The sequence below is a fragment of the Lissotriton vulgaris genome, unplaced genomic scaffold (assembly GCF_964263255.1).
Source record: "Lissotriton vulgaris unplaced genomic scaffold, aLisVul1.2 SCAFFOLD_1633, whole genome shotgun sequence".
In the NCBI taxonomy this organism is placed as follows: domain Eukaryota; kingdom Metazoa; phylum Chordata; class Amphibia; order Caudata; family Salamandridae; genus Lissotriton; species Lissotriton vulgaris.
In genome coordinates this window covers 528,685-547,326 of record NW_028246327.1, presented here as the reverse complement: position 1 = coordinate 547,326, position 18,642 = coordinate 528,685, and the positions used below count along the sequence as shown (strand labels likewise).

Below are 18,642 nucleotides of genomic sequence, written 5' to 3'. Positions count from 1 at the left end.
GACTATGACGGGAATCGCCCCCCTCCATAGAGCAGCAGAGTCTCTTGAGCCGCGCTGCCGCAGGGCTGTTTGCTGACACACTTTAAAAAATATATATATAAAAACACGGGTACGATGTTTGGACAGTCCGCGGGCCGCCAGGGAAGGCTTGCCGGGCCGCTGTTGGCCCGCGGGCCGTACTATGTTTACCCGTGCCCTAGACAGTTTGGAGCCAGGACCATGGAAAGAGGAAGAACTGACCAGAACCAGTATTGAGAATATGCCAGACAAAGACTGGCACCAATTATAAAAGTGGGACCTTCAGAACCCCTCACTTTTGACAAAGCAAGATTGAACCTGTTGGCCAGCTCCTGTGGGACCTGCGCTTCTATTCAACATCGAACACCTGCGACAACCAATGCGAAGCTCCAGTGACGACTGACTCTTCGCGCTACACCTACGACTGTCCACCACATCAGACCTGCTCCGGTCACCAAAAACTTCCTTCTTGTAGCCCCCATCAACGCAAATGGCACCCTTCGCCCAGGATATCAATTCCTCCCCGAAACTAACCTTGTCCCTGTATCTGACTCTCACTCCATAATGGCCGGGTTGAACTTGCGACTTTTCCTTGGTCTAATGCGATCAGATAACCAGGAGTGGTGCTTTTTGCATCTTGGCGATATTTTCACCCAAAACTTTCAAAATTGATATCTCTATTTCTACGTATTGGATTTTTATTGTTTTTGAAATAATGTATTTATGAAAATGTACTCCATTTTTTAGGTCTTGCGACCTATCAATGCGCGCATGCGCATTGAGCGGAGCGAGAATTCAAGTGCTCAAAATGCTCGTCAAACCAAGGGCTTTTTGGTGCGGTTTTCTTTGAGTTCACGTGAATCACGTGACCAAACAAGCACGCGCATCAGCCTCCCTACCTCCCTCCTAATTGCATTTTTTCACGGCCGCACAGCACATCAAAGGGCTTCTCCCAGCGTGTGCTGTGCGGCTTCTCCTCCACTAATTATTCATGGCTGGCCGGTGGCCGGCCGTACTTTCAGTTTCCCTGCCACTCTTGTTTTTTTGTTAAGGATGCTCTTGCGTTAGGATTTTTTCCTCGAATTTCCCCTTAATTACATGAGCTCTGAGTTTTTTTTGTATAGTAATTTCGTTGTTTGGTCTACCATTGTCCTGATCTCTGTTTTTGGTCTTTTTCATTTCAGTGGGGCTGCCTACTCCATTACATTCTTTATGATTTTGTAACAGTTTTTACGTAAGTCAGAAACTTTTAGCTTTTTGATGGGAGGTGATAGTTAATTCCTGGTAATTTGTACCTGCTATTAGCGATACCTATATGTTTAGTGTCTCTGAATCACTTCCTTTCTTTCTTATTTGTTGCCTGTTTGTTATAGACTTGACTGAGAAGATGCAGAAAGGAGTTAGAACATAGTCTGACCAATCAGAAATCATATTTCATACCCACCTTCTTCATAAAGTACGATATGCAAATGGCCTTTTCGAGTCTTGTTTACTGTGTGCCCCTGCTATTACTGCCTTCATGGTCACTCAGACAACTGGTAGCAAGGATAGTGTCAGGGTAGCAAAGGGTAGTGAGGGGTAGCAGCTGCTACGCCTGGATATCCTTAATTTACTTCTTTTCTAGGACCCACAGAGCCGCGTTCGTGCCGGGTTTGTAAATCAAGTAAGCTGGCTTCTCAGGCCTCCGTGTGCAGTGTTATTACTCACGGGTCCTGCCCAGACCGCTTGTAAAAGCCACAGAAGCTGCTGCTGATGCCGATCTGAACATTTATAGATCAAAGATCACACGAGGTGTCAGCTTGTTCCTTCATGCGCTGACCCTTCAGCAGTCTCATCTATAAACACAGCACGCTTTCAATTCATATGTAAGGAGACTGTGTCCCACGCTTTCATCATGGCTGTCTTCTGCGGTTTGCCCTGAGGCCAAGGACAGTCCAGTCGGTTGAGCGCCTGCTGCTGACATCTAAGTGTGATCTACTTGGAACTGCAACCGAGCCGCGTTTCTTTTTTAAATGTTTGTTTTCTAAAACTGGGCTAGAGAAACAATACTGAATATTTTTAAGGTTCGGTTCGTGCACGAGCTCTTAGAATCAGAGCCAACCTTATTTTCTGCTTTGACTCGGCTCTCCCTGCTAATTTGTCAGCTCACCCACCTCTATTTAGCAACAGATTCACGTGTCACCAACACCATCAGACACTATTTGTAGACACCAAAAAAACCTCCATCCTACAGGACAGAAGGAGTAAGGCTTTTGCTTAGATAATGACGTGAGCACTGGGGCAGGGAGAAGTTGACATAGGGGCAGGGTGATACTTGGGCAGATATACAGGACCAAAAAGATAGGAATACTCGGGCAGGGAGACTCGTACACTAGGACAGGTTAGACAGAGGTTTTGACAGGTCATCACAAGTGCAGAGACAAGGAGTTTTGGACAGGCACAGTGGGAGCAAGAAAGACAGGTGCAATGAAACAGAGACTGAGCTACTGATAGATGTTTAGACACTCTGCATACACTTCCTTACTGCCTTAATGCTTATCCTCTTTGTGGATATAATTCATATCCTGTCCACTAGGGTTGTAGTTTGTAAAATAAGTATTTTAAAATATGGATTGTGATTTCTAGTGAATCTTGAGTATGTCATTTATTCATAATAAAGGATTTTGTGTTGGTGTTCCACTAATTGTCTCCTTCAAGTCTTCACAGGATTGATCGTTACCTGAAACCCATCTTACACATGAGCAGCATCACATTATCTTTAATTCCGCATCAAAGTTTAATGAGGAATTGCCAAAATTATCACAAATTTCCTGGAGTAGGCCCACTTTCCTCTACCCTCACATTACCCCTACTGTCATTTTCCAAGTAGACACTATATCCTTCCGCAGGTTGTTCAATCACCTTTCCTGCTAGACTCCGTCCCTAAAGTACGTCACCATCACACCCAGGCGCTGCCCTCCGTCATCGCCCTTTATTACGTCTCCACGGATTGCCACTGCCCTCCACTGCTGTTTGACCCCGCACCATGACACCCCTGCACTGCGGGACTCCACTACATTGCCTTCACCAAGACAAGAGCAGAGGAAGAAAATAGACAGGACTCTAAGAGCAGTGCTACTTTCTTTGTTTCCACTGCTGGCCCTTCTCCTACCCCTTAGCAACTAATAGTTGCTTCTTTCAATTTCTATGTATTTGTTTTATTTTACTAACCAGCACACGTTAATTTTTAGCAGCCGCAAACCTTCTGTTCTTTTCTTTTTTTTTTTTGTTTCCATCATTGCACCTTGCTCCTCTTTGCCATCCCGCCCCCTGGGCGCACACTCAACTTTCAACATTATCAGCAACACAGGCGCCATGCTTAATAATTCAGCAGGCGCACGCATGACTTGATGACATTGCAATCCTTGTTACTGTGTACACTTATTACTCACGTGCATTTTTAAATGTACTGTCCAAATCTGTTAATGATATAGCTGATCATGGAAAATGCCTCCACCCTCGCATATAATAAACACACTTATGTGCACAATCAACGGTGAACTCAACCCTGCCCCACGAAGGATCAGGCACACACTTGAAAACTCACCAAGAGCGTGAATGCTTCTGCACGTGCACCAGTGATGTTGAAACTCCTACATGTACTGCATACATTCCAGTGCTGTGCACACTTAAACACATTGTTCACTGCGCTAACAGTGTGCACTCAGACACTCGATGCACACTCGGCAGTGATGCCATTCGTGCCACGCACACCCAGTGATAATGTGCATAAGTGTTGATTTTGCACATAAGTGCCAGTGATGTACAAGGTTGCGAAGCTACTCGCTGTCGACAACCTGGTGCACAGTCCTTCCGATTGTGAACTGACCAATAACCTGTGCAGTCCTGCATGAGGCATATACTTAGCAGAGACGTGCACACATAAATCAGGTGCTGTACACAAAACACCCACAGTACAGTGCACACTCCTCTGTGCTGTCAACACTTCAGTAATGTGCACGTGCAGATCACTGGATAGTGCGGTTCATTCACCAGCAAGGTAGTGCCAATTATACAAGCTGTTCACATTATTCTCGCAGTGCGCATGCATACATACTGCAGCTCCTACTAAGCGCAGACCTATTATTACACGTGTGTGTTCTGAGAAGTGAAGCTTGTGGATGCGCATTCGTTTGCACACATACATGGTAAATAGTGAAGGCGCGCACACTAACAGAGAAAATACAATTGTATGTAGAGAATAGGTGGTAAATTACTGCACGTTTTTTGTGTGATTCGAGACGAGTGCACAAACACATACTTCTGATACATGTACACGCTTCAAAGTGAAATGCAAATAAACAACATAGTTTTGAGGACCAGCAAACCCAATGCCATGCACAAAGAGTGGCGTGCAGGCACTGCCACGCACACGCCAACATACACAACGCATCTACAGATGCACTGGCACTAGCCATGCACTGGCGTTGCCAATAGGTTTCGCATTTGGAAAGTTGGAGCTATTGGTTTTGTAAATGACATTTTATATTTATATATTGTTCTTGACAATGCCAATAACGATATATAAATATAAAATGTCATTTACAAAACCAATAGCTCCAACTTTCCTACTGCGAGACCTATTGGCAACGCCAGTGCTTGTTCTAAATTGATTTGGGATGTTTCTTGTGTTGTATTATCACTTTATTATTATTTGTCTGCTCCCCATAAATTGTATACATTGCCTCTATGTTAAGTGTGACTTTTGGGCCATGCTACCAAAGGGCTAAGCACAGGTTAATTTAGTGAGTTTTGTGGTTCACCCTGAGAAGGATTGTTTTTATTATTTGAGTGGGACTTCTAGCCCTCTCCATCAGTAACCCAGTGTCTCATTACATCCTAACACTTGTATCACCAATAATTAGATTAAATCAAACTTGCTTACATTAGTTAACTGGAAATCCTTAAATTGGGAAATGTAACGAAAACAAAGGACTCAACACAATAAATATATTCCATGAACAACTGCATTCTAATAGTGTCACAATTATCTTTTCAGAGCAGCAAACAAAAGAGAAAGATCATGGAGGGCAGAGGGCTTTATCTGGGACTGGGGATTTCTATTGTGTTTGTGTTAATTCAAGGTTCTAAAGTATATTGTTTTTTTTAAAGTGCTGCTCAGAATGGTAAATAAAAGGGCTAATGTATAATGCTACTTTGCTGTCTTGCCATAAACGTATAGTGTTTCAGCTACTTAAAAAAAAATTCTCTAGCTACTGAAATTTTGTTAAACCTATTAGTTACAACTTCGAAATTGACCTAAGTCTCTCATTAGGCTTCTGGAATATGGTGCATTCGTTAGCTGTTTACTCGATAAGATGATTGCATCATTCATCATTTCATCACTCCAAATAGTTTTGCTTGGGTACCATGCTGTGTGGGTTAGGAACCACCAGGCAACCTGAGTAGTATATGTTCCAGTCAATCTCACGAATTGTGGGATGTCTCAGTTTGTTTCAGGGATGACTCATAATAGAGGCCGTACATTAAATGTATTTATTTTGTGTCACTTTACATGATATCATTGGCCATATTTCTACCTCTGACCTGGTCAAACAATGCAGCTTACTGTTTTGAGATTTACTTTCTTGATATAGGTTACACAAGGAAAGTGACAACGTCAGTAGAAACTAGTGACCAAGCAAGACCAACTTATCCCAATATTTCACACATGAAATTAATGGTACATTTATATCGCTTAATGATCCCATTGATCCCACCATTCCTTTTCATAACTTTACAGCTCCATTGTCAATATTTTTGGCCTAGTAGCTCTGGTTACTACGGAGAGAAAATCAATATGAAAAAATCCTTTGTACTGCTTGAGTTTACAACAGGCCCTAACTTAGGGAATGATTACGATGGCGGACGGGTTTGAGTCCATCCTCCATCGTCGCAAGAATCTGAACTGCCCGGCCATATGGTAGCAGTCCCGCATATGCAATTATAATGCGACCGCCACTGTGGTGGTCGTATTGTGCATGTCACCATTGAGGCGGGTGCTGCTGGCTGCAGCAGGCACCGCAATGCCAAAAATGCATGTTGTGCATGTCTCTGCACTACTTGGCAGACACCACATGGTTCCTGCCACCAGGTGCAGGGAACTGTAGGGGGGGCTCCATAGGTGCCCCCCAAGTGCACAATTGCATTGCACCTGCACAACGGGGGCCAGCAACGGGCCCCCAAAGTCAATCTCTGCCAACCTTTGAATTTCGGACGAACCGCCATTTAAAGGCTGCCGTAATGCAGCATTCTAATGTGGCGGACCGTGTCCGTTAGGCACCGGCACCTTTCTAGGTATGCTGGCAGGGTCTGACAGGCAATCGTAATGATTGCCTGTGTCGGACTGGTGGCGGGTGGGCTTTCAGTCCGCCAGCACTCCGCCCGCCATCCTTACCCGGTGAACCCACCACCATAATCGGACCCTAAGTCTCTAACGTTAAGTTATCTGTTATTTGTAGAGGGCACTTTTGCTCCAATGCAATTGCCTTCCATATCCAGTCCCCATTAGAGTCCAGGCCCACTCCTCCGCAGGCCTTCCCATCCACATTCTGACATTTTACTCAGTAGAACTGGCAATTTTATGTTCTTTTACTGAAAGGTGAGGTGGTCCTTCATGTTTATGTACACATTTTTCTACAGCTCTACACCATCAACATATATTTGTCTTCTCAATGCAAAGAGCATACAATTAGAATTAATTTGGTGACATTAGGGGATCTGCATTCAAACGCGTTCTAAGAGGCTTGTATAGTGACAGTCTTTAGCATTAGCTTTGGTGTGAGCACTTATATAGCATATCTTAATAAAACATTGCTGTCACTCTCTCAGTGAATGCAAATCTAATGTTTATATTTTTTTTATAGAGGTCAGCACAGTGATTCATTATTTACAGACCAACCAACATCTGTGGGCCTGGTGGACTGTTGCTTTTCTGCTGCCTGCATGTTTGGTTCAGTTCCTGAGCTTTAAATGGTTCTGGATAGATGGGCATAAACAATGCTGCTCCCTCGTCATCATCCATGTCCTGCAGTTGGGGATAATGAAGAGGTAAGAAAAGCTAGTATGCTTTTCAGTTACACAACCTTTGCTGTTTTGTATTTCTATGTCATTTGGCAGCTCTATTTCATGTTTTTGAGTTGTTACTGCTTTTGATCCCTTTCTGTTGGTTTATGAGTCAAATTCACATCTCTAAATTTAGATATAAGCCATTATTCTAGGAGGATGTATGATCTCAATTTGATTTGAATTTAAAACTTGTACATAAATACCACACTTTTTCCCTGCAAAAATGTCACTATGTAAAATATTTCTCAGACATTGGGTAACCCAATCTACCCTTGAGGGCTTGGGTAAGACTTAATGTCAGGTGCAGGTGCAGGTACCGGCAAGGGATTTTTTTTTTTACATACAACTTTGTTTGATTTCTAACAAAATAGTTCTGAGAACCCAAACCAGTGGCCTCAATCAAATAAATTGTTAAACTGAATTCTAAAAAATGTTAAAAGACAAAAATCAAAACAAAGATTGACTAACTCATTAAAGTAAAAGAAAACAAAATTGGACAAAAGGGTGTATTGTTTTTCTAAACAAATTATATAAATAAATAAATTGAGGGTACAAAATTAAATTCAGATATACAAAAATGAATGAGAAAATTAGTCTTTACAATAATCTAATTTCATTGTCATTTTTGTAACAACCCATTTCATACATTTGAAGAAATGGTCATTGATCATATGATGATCAACTCCTATATAACAATGATAGAGAAAGTAGGCTATAGTTGTCGACGTTTCGGTTTTATCTTGTAACAATCAGGAAGAACATCTTCAGGAACGAAAAAAAACGTGTAAACTGAAGACCCTTAGAGTATGAATAATTATGAGCTACTACATATTTGGCTCAAATTGACGAACTCAGTTTTGACTGGATGAGGTGAATTATCCTCCTGTCTTGTTTTTGACAAAGCATTATATTTATCTGTATCGATAAGTCCTATTTCTCACAATGCTCGGTTTTTGACATTCCGTATGGCCGTCATCGATCAGCTTTTTGAATAAAGCTGAATATGTTCAATGACAATCTCTTCTGGGTTGTTAGGAAAATGACAATAAGATGAGATTATTGTAAAGACTCATTTCCTCATTCATTTTTGTATATGTGAATTGACTCTTTACACTCAAGTTATTTATATAAATTTGTTTAGAAAAAGAATACACCCTTTTGTCCTATTTTGTTTTCTTTTACTTTAATATTTTACTCACTCTTTGTTTTGATTTTTTTCTTTTAGAATTTTTTTGAATTATGTTTAACAATTCATTTTATTGAGTGCATTGGTTTGGGTTCTCAGAACTATTTTGTTAGAAATCAAACAAAGTTGCATGTAAAAAAATCCCTTGTGGGCAGCTGCACCTGACACTATGTAAAATATAGCAGAATTGGTACATGGAAAATAGTAGTCAGAATTTTGCAGGGGAAAATATGCAGTGTGACAGTGCTACCTCTCATTCCAAGGTGCGGAACTTGGATTGAGGAGGTAGTAGCACCCTCTGTGTTTTCCACACCCAGTTGTATTAGTATTTACAGAGTGCAATAATGTCTCAAAATAAGAGGTAATGCTGGAAATGGTTTTGTTATACGTCTCCTAAAATTATGCAGTCTATTTAATTTTGCCCAAAAAAATTGTTGTAGAATAACCTCTTCTAGTTTCTCCCTATACCCTTTTGTCTTCCATATTTTAATATATGTCAGCCCTGAAGACTTTCCTTTCCTGATAAAGATGTTTACAAGGGATCTCCTTTAGTGCCACAGAGCACAAGAGCCTCCTTAATATTCTCAGTGCGCCTTGTTAGAAATGGGGGTCTCTAGTTGGCAAGGGTTTGCACCTTTGTCCAAGTAGGGACCCTTCCTTCTTTCTAGTCAGGATAAGGGAGTTACACTCCTAAATAACCCCTGCTCACCCCCTTGGTAGCTTGGCATGAGCAATCAGGCTTATCTTTGACGCAGTGTGTACAGCTCCGTCTGGGGCTATCACAGCGTCGTGAACAACAAACCCAAACAGTTCTGGCTGACCGTGGCATCGCGGCCCTGCTACGTTGCCTGGAAGACCCGCAAAACAGTACCTTTAGAAACGCAGGGCTTCGGTAATCTCTCTTTAAGCTCCTGAAGCACAGCTTTCCTATTGTGGCTTTTTTACAGTTAGTAGGAACGGTGCCTACAGCAAAAGACGCATTAATGAGGTTGGTGAAGGGGGGGTACACTGTAGAGGCAACCAGTTTTAGTTTGCTCATAGGAGCTGGGTCTGAGGGGGCCCCACTCTGCACTGTCTGTAGAGTGGTCAAAAAGTTTCACAGGACACCTGGGAGAACGTGTCGAGATAAGGGTGTAGTGTAGTTCCTATTTTCCCTATAGGCCCTGCGCATTGGAATAACATAAACAGTAGTATAGACGTAGAAGTGCGGTCTTCCAGGTCTTTACTGACTATGCTAAACTTAATTGGGTTTGTTACCAACTAGCTCAGAGGTCACTGGAAACTTTCTTGACTGAATAGGAAGTGATCAGCTTCCCTGGTACAGACAAGAAGGGATTCAGTTTTCCAACAACCGCATAAACATGACAACTTTGCTCCTTAGAATAAGAGTCAATCTCTAGAGTTGTGTGAAACAATAGACAGTTATTTTACTCAGTCAGTTGTGCAGATTACTTTCACCAGGATGCAGAGAATAGAGAGACGGGCGTTTTCAATAAAAGGTATTATTTATTGAACACTCATGCAAGAGAAATGAATTGCCACAATTGCAAGACTAGTTATTATAAAAAGTGCGTACAGTAAAATGAGGATTGCGAAATAATACTGTAAAAGCATTGATATGGTTTCTTAGCCATACAATGGTTAAAATGAATAAATTATATACATTCATATATACATTTCACTAACGTACTCAACTGGTGCTTCTAACTACGCCTACCCCAGTGTACCTGACCTAAGCCTAATACGTGGGAGGGAGTAAGTAAGTAGCAGTTTCAGTTAAGTTGGCTTTGCCAAGGTTTGCTTCAAGAATTCTCTCTAAGGGTTTAGTCAACACCATACCTCTGGAATAGAATGTTGGAGGTCTTGTATCTCCTTCCAGGACTCGATATCCCAGTCACTCGCAAGAGTAGGCTGGAAACGCCGGAGCTGGAAATTCTCGGCAGGAGAAAAGACAGCGTCTCTCTCAGCGCGTCAAGGAGGAGGAGGGGCAGCGTCTGTGGGCTGCTTGCATCTGCTGGGCTCTGCAAGGGACAGCTGTTCTGCTCCTGTATTCACCACACCATCGCTATCATCGATGTCGCATTTGCTTAAGGCAACGTTGGTAATATTTATACCTGAAAGGTGCCTTGTTTGACGTAAGGTTTTGGACATAAGACGTCAATAAAGATGTCACTAGGAAGTGATCGTCCTTTCAGTGCTCATTAGAGTTCTATTACTAATCAAAACATAGCAAGCGGGGCTTTCCCAGGTTGCTGGGTTTTATCTTGTTGAAGAACTCGGAGTGTAATCTAGGAATCTTAGATAGTGGCTTCTACTGTGCCATCTACTGTAATGAGCTGCAGAGGCGAGTTTCAGAAATATGGCTGAAATATGGCTCTGATCGTTTATGCCATTATAGGGGTATGAATGGATTATAGCCGTATAGAGGCATAAGGTCACAGTATTGATCGGGTTCCTAGATTAGAACACGACATCCACTCCACGAATTTATGTCCATCAAAGTACTAAAAACTAAAGCAATAAGATGCATGTGTAACATTACCCACCCCTAAATACATATTTGCATTTGAAATGGCGTATTTTGAAATACATGAAAATATAGGTACTGTACGTCTTTAAGCATAGAAATCATTCAAAAAAAATTATAGCATATGTAATCAGTGAACGATTTTGCGAAAAATTACACATGAAATATCTCTTTATACAGAAAAGAAGGGCGAGATAATTTCATCACATATAAATGCAATTGCTGTAACATGTGCTAGAGGCTGATGTAAAGTTATTATGTCTCTAGATCTACCTAAAAATAGAAGTTCTGTTCTTTATGAATAGGTCTACTTTAAGCAAAGTTTTTCGTGCCAGAAAACAAGTAAATATTTTGAAAAATAGTTCAATTAAAAAAAAAAAATTCATGGTGAACGGAGGAATAGAGTTCCAACGCTTTTCAGTAGTTTTTGTTGATCAAAACTGAAGGCCGATTTCAGAGTTCATGGGAACGCTGTGTGTCGGAATGCTTTTCAAAAATTATTGTTTCTGTTCAGGGGAGAACATCATATCAGAAAGGCTCTCAAAGAATTGGTCTACAAAATCAGGTGACAGCTCGACGAAGTTCGATAATGCTGTAACTTGGCAGGTGTGAGAATGATTGCTATCATCAAAGTCTGGATCAGCAATGCTCACAGAAGGTCGTACCTGGGTGATGTTGCTTTTATTTCTCGCTCCACTGTCACCACCTAGTCGTAGCACAGGAGTCTCAACAAATGCCGTCATCAGGATTGGTAGCCGTTGGGGACAACACAATGCGTGAGCCGTTACAGGACTTAGCAAAGTATCGATATCCATTGGTACTGCTGATGGAAGTGCAAGACAGGTGTCCAACACGCATTCATCTCCGCATAGCATATATCGAAGCACAGGTAAGATGCAGGTCTGCCATATAGGTCTGAATGAAAGAAACCAGGTCATGTTCAGATCTCTCAGCCTGGCCAATCCAAGGACTCTAGTTATGCGGTCCCGGTAACGTATTGCTAGGATCGTTTCTTCCATCCCTGCCGGAGTCATGTCTGTATTTTGGCTTGCCATATCGGAGCAGGAGGGTCAAAAATAAAATGCCTGCTACAAGTCCCAAAATCAGGGGTATGCCGCCAAAGACTGAATGGACAAAATTAGGAATGATTCCTAGAATTGCTTTGAATGGTGTTAACAGTCCCGAGAAAATGGTCTTAAATACGCCTGGGATGCCTATGGCATATTTAGAATTTGGCTAAGCATTTCTGTGAAATGCACTGGGCAATTTGTTGATAAAAGGTCATGTATCTCCGAAGCCGTCCTTGCAACTTGGAGATCATACGTCTCTTTTGATGACGTGATGGGCACTGTTGTCTGCAAAAGCACAGACTTCATTCTGCTTAAAGTATCAATTCGTATGGAAGAGACATTCAAACGAGGCCATATGGGAGTCTCGGGGTCTCCAGGGCCGTTTGGAAACAATGCTTGCATACAGCATTTGACCATGGAAGTTACTTGTACGAGCTATGCTTTCCCTGGCAAAAGGCCACAACAGCTGTGATCTGTTATTAAAATGTAACTCCCGTTAGAGAGTTGCTTAAAGAAAGGCTCTATCTGTGTTGCAGGTGTGACATGTTGGTGGCATGAAAGGTTGTTTGAATTTCCTTCACAGGCCCCGTGTAAATTAATACCCTGGCACAAAAGTATACCGCTTAGTGAATGTTTGCAATTTTCAGCACTAAGAAATACATTTTTGTTGCTGTCACTATAGCATGTGTGTGTGTATGGTAATTTCCATGCTGACTTAATGTACCCAAACGTTCATACTAGCCAGTCGGTATGTATTCAAGGCAATTTTTAAATCGGAAAGTTGTTATCGGAATTGTGATAATCTTGTGTATTATCCATTCAATGACAGGACTTTCTGACATTGTCAATGGTAATCTCTCAAGTTTTTCGATGCTCAGGATTGTATAGTCTGCTCCTTTCTGTGCCAAGTTGATTTGTTTAACAGTAAGGTTAAAGATGGAAAACAATGACGTTGTGTTGATTAAACGCCAAGGCACATAGCCTGAACGAAGATTTTACAGCATCCAGCCTAACTGTACAATAGAACGCAATTGTGACTGGCCATGCTGTAACATTAGCAAGTCTTTATCTATTATATCTATGGCAGATGATACAATACTGTCCAGTGAATATATTCTGGAGGACAGAGTCATTAACCCATTGTCCACAACAGAAAGTGATTTTTCCAAATTAATACGATCAATTTCTCGTATTTTTTCAGCTGTTTCAATTTGTGTTACTTTCCAAGCCTCGTTGTAAGCCGCATATATACTGGTCGCTATGAAACGCTTTTGGCACTGTTTGCGTGGTCCCAGAATGAAATCGCGCAAATCAGCACCATCTTTAAGTAAAGATAAGTGTTGCTTAATTTCTGCCAGTGTGGATGTTTCTAGCCATTCGAGGCAGAGTTTCCCTACACTGTATGTTGTTACTATCCCTGGATGTTGTCTCTGGGAGTATCTAGGGTCTGGTCTGGTCATTGTTAACCCCTGTGTTTTATTCAGGAATCTATCTTGACAGTTATTCGTGACAGTAGGCCAGATTAACCACTTTTTCTAATCAGGATGTATTCTGTTTAGATGTAAAATTTTAGATACGTCTATTTCAATATCTGTGGTTGCATTATCAGGTATTGGTTTCGGAATAGACGGTTTGTTAAGGTCTTTAATCTTAGCTAGGCCAAGACAGGTTGTTTGGTGAATTGTGTCATTTAAGAACATTATTTGCTCTGGGATCATGCAGGCTCGAAATAATGCTTCTAGGCCTTGTACCTGCCAATCTTTTGTACCCCAGATGGTTTTTGTTTCAATGTTATTTTTCCAAAAATCAAAACCAAATGTCATAATTTTTTCATAAAATGCTTCTGAATATATCAATTTAGTATTTGTCAGCATTGTTTTCAACCCTGTTTTATCCAACAGTTTATAATAAAACGTTTCTGCATCACTGGTGTTAAACCCTGAGAAGTACTGGAATTTCTCATAGAATGTTTTAGAACTGCCTTTAGGTGGAGTAGCACAATGTTCCCATTGGTTATATTTAAAAACTGTTCTAGGTTGTGCAGATTTATGTAAGTAATGATCTCCGTAATGTGAGAAGCAGTACATTTGTTCATAACTAGACGAACCTTGTAAATAATCATGTTCTGTAAATCTTGCTGACAACACTAAATCAGACATCATATTATTAATACTTTCAAAATCCCAATCATCAGAAAATGTTCTAGGTTTTACAAAGTCACTTAAGAAAACCTTGAACTGGTGAGGATATTTCAGGATTTCGACCGGACCATATACTTCATAGTCAGTTTTGTCCCAAACTACCCCGCCGGGTATTTGAATCACTGTGACATTTACTGTTGATAGTTCTCTTTTCTTCACGTGGGATGATCTGTGTGGTTTCAGGACTAAGTTGATGTTCTGACTTGCTGTGTCCATTGAACTGTATTTTCCCTCAATTAATTTTTCCAAACATAGTACCATGATGAGCCAAAGCAGGAGGAAAAATACACCTAGTCCAAACCAGAACTCTAACCATGGAGAAATAAGGTAAATTTCCTTGAGTTGATGAAAGAGTTCTGTTGCTTTTTCTTTAAAAGTCTTTGTTTCTGGCATCACTTCGGGGTCGTTTTGATCTTCAGAAAAGTTTTCGAAATTGATGAAGTAGCCAGAGGCAGTTCTGTCAATTGCTGGAATTATTTTCTCAATTTGTCTTTCGGTAGCACATTCTGATGCCACATCATTGTAGACTGGTGTTTCATGACAAACTGTTTCAATCTGTGTTCCAAGTGGCACGAGCTCCATGGCATTATTGCATAGTCCCTCTCTGTGCATTGCAGGTTTATCAAATGTGATTAATCTTTCAGTTTGAACCTCTTGGATTGTTGCAAGTTTGGGTATTCTGTTGTTTCTCGGGAGTCCACTGGGCCTACTGTTGATTATAGGCCACATGCTTGTGGTTTTACCAGGTCGATTGATACAACTCTGTTCTCCTTTTTACCAGCAAGGGGCGGTAGTACTACTGATCTTGTTCCGTTGATTGCCAAGACAGGTACTGCTTTTCTGTAAGAAGACCCAAATTCCTTCTTCACCGCTATTTTTTCTCTGACTAGATCCCCAATCTTTGGAATCCAAACAGGCCTTGCTGGGGCTGTTGCTAGTGGTGCCTCGTCAGTGGTAGCTGGCTGTTGCTTTAACTTTATGTTGCTTAAGGATTTTCTTGTTTCATTCAAGTCCTGTAAAACAGCCAAACGATCTTTGATGTCAAAGTCTGTTTTCTTATCTTGTACCACTGATACCTGACTATCTAGGTCCTGAATGGACATTCTAGTTCCGAACAATAGTTCGTATGGGCTGAAACCTTTTAGAGAATTTCTTGGCAAATTATTAAGACTGATTTGGACACTTATTAAATGTTTGACACACCCATCACCCGACCCTAATACCTTCGCTGTTATAGATTGCTTTATGTCCCGGTTTTTTCTTTCCACTACACTGTTCCCTTCGGGGTGTGATGGACAAGAGTATCGCAACCCAACGCCCATATTGGCCATGGCCTCCTTATAGGCTCGAGAGCTGAAAGCAGGACCCTGGTCAGAATGGAACATGGCAATTGCGTATGTGCCGATAAAGACTCGCAGATCTTTTATAACCGTTTTGGCGTCACCCGAGCGCTGGGGCCACATTTTTTAAGTGAGTTTAGTCTTAAATGATTAATAGGACGCTGGATGGCATGTAGACAGCATTACCCTGTCTATAAGCGGTAATTGGGCAACAGACTGGACCCGTTCATTACTGCGATCCCTGTCACAGTCGGGACAGTTCTTTACATATATTTGATGTTGCACGCTCATCCCCGGCCACCAGTATACTGATTGTAATTCAGTCAGAGATTCCTTGATCTTTTTGTGCCTTGGACCTTCACCCATGTGTGCGTCTGCTATTAATAACTTTCTCCGGTTCATGTTTGGAATTACCCTATCCCACACTCCAGGGATTCGAGCAAAAGGAACGGAGTTTCCATCAATTACGTATGCATAATTGAGTGGATAGTTCACGGGTAGTGCTGCACAGTCGCCTTTTAAGGACGTTTTCACTGCCAGCATGGTTTTCCCGTCTATGTATTTTTCTGAACGCTTTTTTGTGGCTACGGAAGCCGGTTTGGTTGCTTCCGCTATGGCTGTATTAGCCAATGAATTCCCTGCAACGTGAACGCCATCACGTTGATGACTCAGAGAGTGTATCACGTGAGTCTTTTGTAGTTCTTTCTGTAAAAGAACTACCTGTTTCCAAAGCATTTTATGTTTTATCGTGGCACCTGTGTCATCTTTGTAATCATTTTGAACCCAGCTCTGTAACTTATTGTTGTAAGAGTTGACGCAAAAATGCGAATCGCACACGATTAGTGTCGGGAATTCTGTAGCCTGTCCTAGTACTATACTTATATTTGGAGTATTATACTTCACTACAATACTTCACTTGTACGCTTTGTAACTTACTCTATGTATTTGCTCTACTGCACTCTTATAGTTTGGTTATGCTGGTTGATCACTATTGCCACTATTGTACTTTGTAACTTACTGTATGTATTTGTTTTTCTGCACACTCTTATACTTGGGTTATGCTGGTTGACCACTAGTACACTAATACTAGTGTATTGTGTAACTTACTGTATGTATGTGTTTCTCTGCACACTCTTTTATTGGGGTTATGCTGGTTGACCACTAGTGCCACTTTTGTACTTTGTATCTTACTGTATGTATGTATTTTTCTGCACATGTGTACCACTATAGTGTATTCTCCCATACCCACCTAAACCACCATCCCAACATGGATCCTATCGGCAATCACACATATAAAATCAACTACCCACCGACACTCACCAAAAAAGCAGCGAAACGCTTTAAACACAACTTCCTTAGGTCACACCCTGAAACCCCCTTCGCTGACACCTACTTCTCACCGGTCAACGGATCCATGAACACCGATATCATCTTCCACACCACACGCAGAGCCCAATGGAGAAAAGCGTTCCTCTCCTTACTCACCATCTCCTCCACCAGGAAATCCGCGCACAGCCTAACTCTCTCCATCACACCATCCCAACTCTTTCCAGGCAGAGCCACCATCACTATTTACAATAACGGGATTGTCCTAACTCAATCCACAGACAGGAACCTGGAACTACTAGACAACTTGTTCCCCACTTTCAAAGAGCACCTCTCCAATTCGCGGACCAACAATCACATCTCCTCCAGTCCCACCAACCATGACCTCACAGCTCCCACCACCCACAACCCTTCTAACCTATTTCAGCACCAGTTAGCCAATACATACTCCTCAATCAGGGACACACCTACCACCCCTGACCTTTCATCTCCCACCCACAACCCCTCTATCCCAGTTCAGCACCAGGCAGTTGCCACACACGCCTCAAACACAGACACAGGTCACTCTCCCTCATACACCACTCACACCCCCACCCCTTCTACCAACCCTCGGACCTCCACACATACCATCATCACTCCTCTCACACCTACAGCTGTCATTAACACTCCTCTCACCCCTGATAGCACAGATCCCACCCACAACACACCTAACCTAGCTCAGCACCAGAATGATACGCGCATTGACAAATCCCTCTCTCTATCCCCCCCCCCATTCTCAGTCCCCATTACCCTCTAACTAACTACGCAGAACACACCTCCTCTCTCAATTTAACTCCCCCTCCTCACAACAGGACCATCTCCAACCCCATGTCCCCTCCTACTCGCAGCCCCCATTACCCTTCCTGCATCCCCACCACTATTATAAGTCTCCCAGCCTACACCTTGATCCCCCCGCCTACCATCAATGCCCTCACTCATACCACCAACCTCCTTCCTACCTCATCCACACCCCTCCCGCCCAAAACCTCTCTCCTCCCTAACACCATCCCGTACACTAACACAACGCAGCCCTGCTCGAACACCAGCCCACTCTCCCACTTGCACACGAATTCCCTGGTCAGTCATTCACCTCTGACTGTCACCCCCACCTCCACCACCTACCCCACGATGGACAACATCATGGTCACTCTCAATCCGATCAAAGAAGACATACACACCATCAAAGAACTACTCTCCACACACTCCATACACCCCTCACCCACTCCCACCTCCCCTCCTAACTTGTCCCCTACCCCTCCTGCTGACTCCCTCACTCAACACGTCCCACACCCGGCGTCAATCCCTGCTCATATTCGCAGCAACCGCCCTCGTCCCCCTCGTCGCCCCTGCAACCCCTCTCACAACTACACTTCCCCGCCCAACTTGTCCCCCACCCTTCCGATTAACTCTCACACTCAACTCTCCCCACACCGGACCTCAATCCCAGCTCGCAATCGCAACAACCGCCCTCGTCGCACCCACAGCCCCACTTCTGACCTCGACACACTCACCCTTCTCCGCTCCTATGACCCAGCCCCCCAAAACCACACAACCACTGCGCACCTCACCATTCCCACGATACACTCAAATCCCCTGAGGCCCCCCACACTAAACAGCAGATCCTCCATCCCCAATAACCTTAGAAAAGTCCCTCTCTCTCTAGAACCCTCTACCACCCTCAACACACCCCGTCTCAAATGCACTCTCCTCAACTGCAGATCGGCCTCGAAACATTCCGCCGCCATTGCTGATCTCCTCTTATCGCTGGACCTTGACCTAATCATCCTGACCGAAACCTGGCTATCTGAATCTTCATCACCTATAATGG

General features: G+C 42.7%; 1 protein-coding gene across 1 annotated transcript in view; it reads left to right on the top strand.

The window, feature by feature from the left end:
* Positions 1–6,929: 6,929 nt before the first annotated feature.
* Positions 6,930–18,642, top strand: part of XKR5 (XK related 5) — a 93,470-nt gene continuing 81,757 nt past the window's right edge. Inside the window, exon 1 of the mRNA XM_086949342.1 lies at positions 6,930–7,107. Coding sequence (XP_086805468.1) covers positions 7,100–7,107 — 8 coding nt within the window. The 5' untranslated portion in view covers positions 6,930–7,099. The remainder of the gene's footprint in view (positions 7,108–18,642) is intronic.